Genomic DNA, 8777 nt, shown 5'->3' on the forward strand with positions numbered 1-8777 from the left:
CTCTTCAGCATGGAGCTTCAGGCTGACTGTTGGGTTTCCTGCGGAAATTTTCTAGTATCATCTTTGGGACTGGAGGGTTGTAGGTTTTCTGAATCAAAGTTTTGGATTGTGCATACACTACAGTACCAGCCTTGCCTACCACTTGTCCCACTTATATGCCTTTGGATGTTTTTTCTGCGCTAGTCCTGGTATAACATCTTTTTGTCATGTCAAAAGTGAGCCCAAAGCCTGTTTAATTCTAACCACTATTCTAACTCAGACCTAATGCCATCAGAATTTCAAATTGTATTCACAGGAGACAACCTTTAATTTTCAACCTCTTTAAAACATATAAATAAGTAAAAGATTAGAACAGTAATTCCAAATCACAAATAATCACAGTATAATTGTCAAGAGGGTAAAATTTCGCCCCCTTTCGTTTCACTGCCCCCTGGAAATCAAGAACACCCACCAGGGGGGCACTACCGCCCAGGTTGAGAACCACTGATTTAGGGCACTGTACACTTTATATTATCAATGTTGTTACGTTGTATTGATAATATCTTTTTTTATTAAGAATTTGCACATTTGTATTTGCTGCTTGTTTACCACTGTATTTGTATTTTTCCTTATGTGATTTTTTTTTTACCCTTTACATTATGTGTGAGTTTGAACTGTATTCTAGGGTAAGGCCTATTAGGTGTTGTTTTTGTTTCCATTGTTTTGTTTTGTGTAATTTCTCTTTCCCATGAAATTCACTTGGTGTACTCAATTTAAATTAAAAAAAAAAGCTTTGCAGTGGTGTAGTAAGATTTACATAGACATGTCACCGAGCTACTAACATTGCAGGCAGCACTAAGATCCCACAGTCAGGCCTCCCGTGGTATTGTCTGTTCCCAATAATATACACAACATGTATTTACTATGAGGACCTTACTTTCTATGTAACATTACCTGTTACTGTATATCTAAGAGAAAGTGAAAGGTCCATTGAGTTCAAACCTTTATAAATATTATTAATTGCATTGATACAGGGGTAGACAGAACACAAGCTCATGACATTGTCAACTTAGCCTCCCAGGATAACGGGTGGGACCTCAAAAAAGTCAGTCACCTAAAGTGAAAAAGGATGGTCCATGGTTATTATCACTGTTTTATAACTTTCTTGCGATAGTCCCTTTGTGATGTGCACAGCTTATATTACTATGCAGTGATTTAGAAGGATGTGTAATAATACTGTGAAGTGTTTCCCATGAGAAAATACAGGCGAATGACCTAGTGTAGCTTGATGGCCTGACAGATACCTCTGTGGCACAGGGAGGCAAAGTGATCGTGTATTAGTCACCCAACCACATCTGTTCCCTATGAGTATTGCATATATGTGTATATTTTTATAGTAAAGTGGATTGTCAGCAATTCTGTAAGAATAATATATTACGATAGCACTGTATATTAATATTAATATAAACATGCCCCCGAGTGCTCTCCTCCCGGTCCCGGATGCAGAGTTTAGGTCAGGCGGTTTGGTTTGGCATGGGGCCAGTGCTGAGTATACCAGAGGCCTATCCTTATCAGAGAGGTTGCAGCTTTGTGGGAGTGAGATCAGCTCCGCTGAGCTCACACAGCTCTCCCCCCCTTGTGAAGAAAGCTGTGGTTTCTGAGGAGAAAACTCTGTTTGATGTTTGAACTTCAAGCCTCTGCATTATCTCATTGCTTTAACCTAAAAATAAAGAAAAAAGTTCTCGTTTTCGCGGCACATACAGTTTTTTTTCCATTGTTGTGATAACCAATGTTCATTTGCAGGCTCCTCCCACTAATGTTAACAAAGTTCCAGTGTGTTAATTGTCCATTTGTACAGTATAATGGTCTTACCTGTAACATTGGCTGTACAATGTAAACAGGGAACAATAGACATAACAAGTTCATCAATAACAGTTAAATTACATTAATTATAGGCCGGGACTGAGGCTAGGTCTAGTTGCTGTCACTTGATGATGTCATGTATACCACCAACCAGCACCCTATAACAACTATATATTATTTTCTGTCCTGTCTGTACAGATCTCCAGCCCGTCACATATTGCGAACCTGCCTTCTGGTGCTCTATCTCCTACTATGAGCTGAACCAGCGAGTGGGAGAGACTTTTCATGCTTCCCAGCCTTCCATGACGGTTGATGGATTCACAGACCCATCAAACTCAGAACGTTTCTGCCTAGGCCTGCTCTCCAATGTTAATCGCAATGCTGCTGTGGAACTGACCCGGCGACACATTGGTAAATATGGTTCTCTTCAGAGTGGGTAGTTGCAGTTGTGTGATGAACAAAGGGCATACAGCACTTGCACTACCACTGGGAAAAATGTCCTCTTGCAATAGTGGCTGACCGAAGTGTAGAACCCATATATACTGTAGATGTTTCTGCCCTCTTAGTTGTCCATTTACGCTTCTCAGATTTCTCCTGCTATGAATATTGTTCTGAACTTTTTTTTTTTTTTTTTTACTGAATATGAAAATCTGCTTTAGACTAAATAACTGGAACAATTCAGCCCTCTCGTTAAGTCAGTGGTTACAAAAAATTTTCCATCCTGGACCTTTGAATGTGAAAACAGAAGACCTCCCATAATATGAATCCCATCCAGCAGGCACTGTAAGATCCCAGTGTGTAACCTCAACACACAGTGTTCCCCGTTTCCCGCACACTCCCACAGGACAGGCCAGTTCCATTATTATGCAATACCCCAAGGAGCTTCTAGTCATGCATCATTACTATGTGTTGACATGTTATACATGATCCTATTCCTGTAATTCAGAGCTAGGTTATATGAATCCTGCTTAATAAAAGTTCAAGTTGCCTTACATAAAAAAGGAAAATAATTCTGTTAACTAATATGTCAGTATAAGTTGTCGGAGGCTGATCGGGCTGACATTGCATTTCTCTTTGTTCTGTATTTCAGTGCAAGCTGCTGTTATCATTTACTAGATATTGAAATAAGCTCATTGTATGTTCTTTTAACACACAAAGTTTTTTACAAGTGCATAGGAAAGTTTCTTTATCATTTTACATATGTTTGGGAATGTTTTTAGCAATTCTTTAATGTAAGGCAATGTGAAGTTTAGAATATAGTAAATGGGCTTTTTACATTGCAATATCTGTGTCCCTTAGTCTATTTACTGAGCTCTTGGAACTGGTTTAAGTACTGACACAATGCTGTAATTGCTTCTCAGGCAGAGGAGTTCGCCTATACTACATTGGAGGAGAGGTGTTTGCCGAATGTCTCAGTGACAGCGCAATATTTGTACAGTCCCCGAATTGTAACCAGCGCTATGGCTGGCATCCTGCTACCGTCTGCAAGATACCCCCAGGTAAAGAGAAAAGCAGCACACAGGAGGAAATGTGCTCTATGTTAGATAAATGCTGGTTAGCTCCCTAGATCGACGATTAATGTTCGACAGAGACTATGTCGACACAAGCTTAAGGTCGACATGGCCAACATGAATAAGGTTGACATGAGTTTTTCAAATTTTTTTAAAAAAAGGTAATTTTTTTTCATACATTATTATCCCAGTGGGCATAGAGTGAGAATATAATAGTGTGCCAAGTGCAGCGAGTCACAGAGCCCAAAGCATGGAAAGCGCAGCAAGGCACTATAACCGAAGCATGGCAAGCGCAGCAAGGCACTATAACCGAAGCATGGCAAGCGCAGCAAGGCACTATAAACGAAGCATGGCGAGCGTAGCGAGGCACTATAACCGAAGCATGGCAAGTGCAGCAAGGCACAATATACCCGAAGCATGGCAAGCGCAGCGAGGCACTGTACCCAAAGCATGGCGAGCGTAGCGAGGCACTGTACCCAAAGCATGGCAAGTGCAGCGAGGCACTGTACCCAAAGCATGGCAAGTGCAGCGAGGCACAGAGCCTGAAGCATGGCAAGCGCAGCGAGGCACTGTACCCAAAGCATGGCAAGTGCAGCGAGGCACAGAGCCTGAAGCATGGCAAGCGCAGCGAGGCACTGTACCCAAAGCATGGCAAGTGCAGCGAGGCACAGAGCCTGAAGCATGGCAAGCGCAGCGAGGCACTGTACCCAAAGCATGGCAAGTGCAGCGAGGCACAGAGCCTGAAGCATGGCAAGCGCAGCGAGGCACTGTACCCAAAGCATGGCAAGTGCAGCGAGGCACTGTACCAAAGCATGACAAGGGCAGCGAGGCAGAGAGCCTGAAGCATGGCAAGCGCAGCGAGGCGCTGCACCCAAAGCATGGCAAGTGCAGCGAGGCACTGTACCCAAAGCATGGCGAGCGTATCGAGGCACAGAGCCCAAAGCATGGAAAGCGCAGCGAGGCACTGTACCCGAAGCATGCTGAGTGCAGTGAGGAACCATGCCCAAAGCATGGCAAGCACAGCGAGCCATGTGAGGGGACGCAGTATACATATACAGTGTCTATGTTGACATAGGTGGACATTGACACTAAAAACGTGAAATACTCATGTTGATCTTACACATGTCGACCATGTCCATGTCGACTGCCTGTCAATGATGACATAGGGTATGTCGACCATTCTTAGGTGTTGACCTAGCCACTGTCGACCATTAGTGGTTGACCTGGTGAGCGTTGACCTAGACATTGTCTACCATGTATACTGTCACCCTGGTTAGAAGGTGGCTATCTGCTAGGGACAGCACACATATCTGTCTCTGCACTCATTTGGTTCAATGTCCCCTCAGTATATTACATTTAGGGTTTGGCTATAAAACATCACTTTGCTGATCACATGAAGGGCTGTAATGCATTACTAGTCCTCATTATGCCCCTTCACTACTGTATATTAACAATGTACAATCGCTGTTGCATTCATTAGATGCTGTACATGCTGCCTTCTACCTAAACATGGTACCAACCAATATGTGGCATCAGGAGTCACACGACATGCAGTGGGTGTAGAGTTGACTGCTGTATTTGCAGAATTGCCATTGAGTGAATTGATTGTGAATTCTCCACAGATCATGCTTGAATCTTTCTCTCTCAGGGTGTAATCTGAAGATCTTTAACAACCAGGAGTTTGCTGCTCTCTTGGCCCAGTCAGTAAACCAGGGATTCGAGGCTGTTTACCAGCTGACCAGGATGTGTACTATACGGATGAGCTTTGTCAAGGGCTGGGGAGCTGAATACAGGTTGGTGACACAGGATATGAAGTGCTGCTGTTCCATCCAAGCTTAGAGATCTTGCCGTGCAAGAGTTTTACAACAGAGTTCTACCAAAACTCCATCACTCAGGGTTACATTGACAAGTAAATTATTAGCAGGAACAGTGGCTTGCCTCCAGGTTGCCAGTTATATATGAGGAGGTGATGAGTGAAGCAGGTTTGAAGTGTTTAGTTATAACCCGGTGACTGCGTTCCTTCCCTTTCCACCCTGTAGTTCATTGATTATAGGGAGTGACATTTATTTCTGGGATCTCCCATATGAATTTGGTTGCGGCTACCCAGAGTCCAGCCGCAGTGTCCAGGGAGGTGACGACGCTGTGGCAGATGTCATTATTTGGAGGGTGTAACACACACTGGCTGCCAGAGAGTAACATTCTGCTATTGTGGGAGCAGCAGACACCCAGAGCAGATCCCAGCTTTGTCTGCTGGGTTCCAGATGTTCAGTGACCATTTATGTTGTTAACTATTTTGCTCTAGTGGCAGCTTGTAGCGTGCTGTGGCAAAATCAACCCAATGATTTTGGGTGCGCTTGGTATCGAATGGGTTAAATCTCATCTTCCACACTTGACAGCCAGTTTCAGCCCTGGCCTCCAGCCAGGGGAGTTAATGGAACCCAGATGTGCCTCTGTTTGGCAGCCTCATTACTGAGCCTGAGATTTCTCGCTCACATTTCACTAACTTCTGCCTTTCTTAACCCACTCATGACCAAAGCTTCAAAAGTCTCTATAGTTTGCTGTTCTGAACAAGGCATACAATGCTAGCAACTATTGTCTCTGCACTTCTACTGTATGTTATTTTATTTCATTTTATCAGACTTTTTTGTTTTGTGATGTACACGTGTTAAAACTTGGAAATGCAGTCACCACACTAAAGTCTGACCTTTGAACTACTGTAGAATGGATATTATTACTAGTGATCTATTCAGATTAGTATTGCTATTATTAGGTATACCATTTATATATTATATAGGTGACCAATAGCATATTATTAGGATATTATTAGGTGACCAATAGCAAGTCTACCTGACATCTCAACAGGAAGTACCTGACCAATAGGCTTCTTGTATAAAAACTGCAGTTAGTGTTACCTCACGAGTGTTTCTTTGTCCACAGGCGCCAGACTGTTACCAGCACACCATGCTGGATTGAGCTACATCTGAATGGCCCCCTGCAGTGGTTGGATAAAGTTCTTACTCAGATGGGTTCTCCAAATATTCATTGCTCTAGTGTCTCATAGAGCAACGTGGCCACATCACAGGACCTCAGACTTGGAAAATGGCCACATAAAGCAATATCCCATGGCAAGTGGTTACTGACAATCACTTGAGAGAGGGTGATGCCTTACCACAGGTCTACTGTGCGTTACTATGTATTGACTTCTCACTGATCTGGAACCCTTACCCACATACTTGGTGCATTAATTGCCTCTGTGGCCAGCATTATTGGAGTAAAAAAGCTGCTTCCGTTTTCCTGATGCAGGGAACCCGACATTAAGGACACTGAGAAGGCAACAATGCGAAACTTTCATACACTCTAGACTTTGCAGATACTGATGATAATAAAGTCACTGAAACTCAGTGTAAAGATAAAGCACAGGTTTTGTGATACAGGGTACACTTTTTTTACTACAGATATCAAACAGAATGTCTCAAGTATGATGTCCTTTCCCTGGTCTCCTGAAGTAGATGCGTGACTATGCCTTTAATGCCTTCATTAATGGGGATCGTTGCTGCAATAGTGACATGTCCGATTCATAACTTTGCCTAATTTGTTGGAACAGATGTGTCTCTTACATATGGGGAAGGTCTACAAATGGGAGCATTAAATCACACAGCAGCGTGCAGCTTGTAGTAGGTCCTCAGCTGGAAAGCAGGTTACCCTGCTATGACGTTTCTCAAGAACTTCTAAGAAATAGCAACTGGAGGAAAGCATTTCATTGTGAAGTGTTCACGTTTATTGTGTCACCGCCTGAGTGTGAAGCCTGCTGTTCTACAGGTACATCTCACTACACCCAGAGCTTTAATCCCACTACAAGTGGGTGAGAATCATTCCAGCTCTTCTGGATAGCACATTGTGAAATCTTTAACCCCCTCCTTGCCTGCACAGTTTAGGATATGCTTACTTCCTAAGGCTTGATGTATGTAACTAAACAGCATCAAAACCACAGGCCATCAACCTGTGGCTCCCCAGCCGCCATGGATCTACAAATGGTAGGCTATCCTAAAACGCGTAGCCCTTAGCATAGACAAAGAGCGCAATGTTGTTTTTTGCCTGTCGAATAATGAGCACAAAGTCTTATAGGTCCCATTTACATAGATTTTAAAAAGAGGCTTCTGGGCCTGGTTCTGTGTTCCGGTCCTGTGCGACTACACTCCATGAGTTGTATGCATACTTGCGATCGCACTGCCCCTCTGGACTTACACCTGCCTGACACTGGGTGCGGAAGATGTAACTGGCATTGGTGTGCTCTGAGGACAGGCATCACTAGGCATAGATGGCATCAGTCAGTATAGGCGGCATCCTACCGACGCCTCATTGCCACCCAGTTGTCAACTAGCTACACGCATTCAACCGTCACACAGGAAAGACTGAAATGCGTACAAGCCAAAATCGCTCCTGTAGGATTATGGGGCCTGATTCAGATCTGCTCGCCGAGCTGTAAATGAACACATAGAGCAATTATCAAATGATTGCACATGCGCATGGTACACAGTGTGCATACGCTGGGTCCCCCTGCGAACAAATTATCTCTTGCCATTCGCAAGGTGATAGACAGCCGGCGGCTGTATGTAGGCAGCACACTGGCATTTTCTGGGAGTGCCCCGGAAAACGTAGGCATTGCCCAGCTGTTGGGAGGACCACCGACGTCAACAGCGGCTTCCTTCTCCCCGCGACCTTAGCAGCACTGGGAACATGCTGGAAAAACCATTCGGCGGTGAGTGATTACGAATGGATTTTCCCATGTGCACGGCTGCAAACGCATTCGCAGCTGTGCACAGGGGCGGGGGAAACCTTGGCGGGATGGCGTTTACCTGATCACTGGGCTCCAAAGATTAGCAGCGCAACAATCAGGTCTGAATCAGGCCCATGCGACACGGAATCAGGACATCTGTCTTTTTTTGTATTTTTATTCTTGAAATGAGCTAAGATTAAGTTTCCCTGTCCTTCATATTTATTTAGAGAGGAGATCAGTGCCACTCACAGGTCCCTGATAACACTGCAGGGGTAAAGCTGGCTGCTCCCGAAAGTGTTTGCAGCTGCTGTTAGCTAACGCAGTGTTACACACACTCTTAATGCTGTGTATAGTTGAAGCTGACTATAATCCAATGTATTTGTAGCATGTGCCGGAGGGTTTAAACCCCACCTATTTGTAGCATGAAAGAACTGGTTTGCTCACAACCGTAACAAATTATTTGTTTTTCTGCTTTTTTTTTCTTTTTTTTTGTAATGAATTCAAATGCAATTTGCGCTTTTTATGTGGTCTTGTGTGTGAATGGATATTGCCTTTTTTTCCTTTGTATTTTTTGGGGGAAATTCTGAGTTTTGGTTATTTTGCTATATTACCTGTTTGTGTGGTTTATGTACTTTTGAGTTATTGTT

The 8777-nt window shown here is 43.7% G+C and overlaps 1 protein-coding gene across 1 annotated transcript in view; it reads left to right on the plus strand.

The window, feature by feature from the left end:
* SMAD3 (SMAD family member 3) overlaps positions 1–7503 on the plus strand; it is an 83707-nt gene extending 76204 nt beyond the window's left edge. Inside the window, exons 6-9 of the mRNA XM_083184366.1 lie at positions 2041–2253; positions 3204–3341; positions 5002–5146; positions 6291–7503. Coding sequence (XP_083040492.1) covers positions 2041–2253; positions 3204–3341; positions 5002–5146; positions 6291–6414 — 620 coding nt within the window. The 3' untranslated portion in view covers positions 6415–7503. The remainder of the gene's footprint in view (positions 1–2040; positions 2254–3203; positions 3342–5001; positions 5147–6290) is intronic.
* Positions 7504–8777: the final 1274 nt, after the last annotated feature.

The sequence above is a fragment of the Crinia signifera genome, chromosome 4, assembly GCF_055691185.1.
Source record: "Crinia signifera chromosome 4, ASM5569118v1, whole genome shotgun sequence".
In the NCBI taxonomy this organism is placed as follows: Eukaryota; Metazoa; Chordata; class Amphibia; order Anura; family Myobatrachidae; genus Crinia; species Crinia signifera.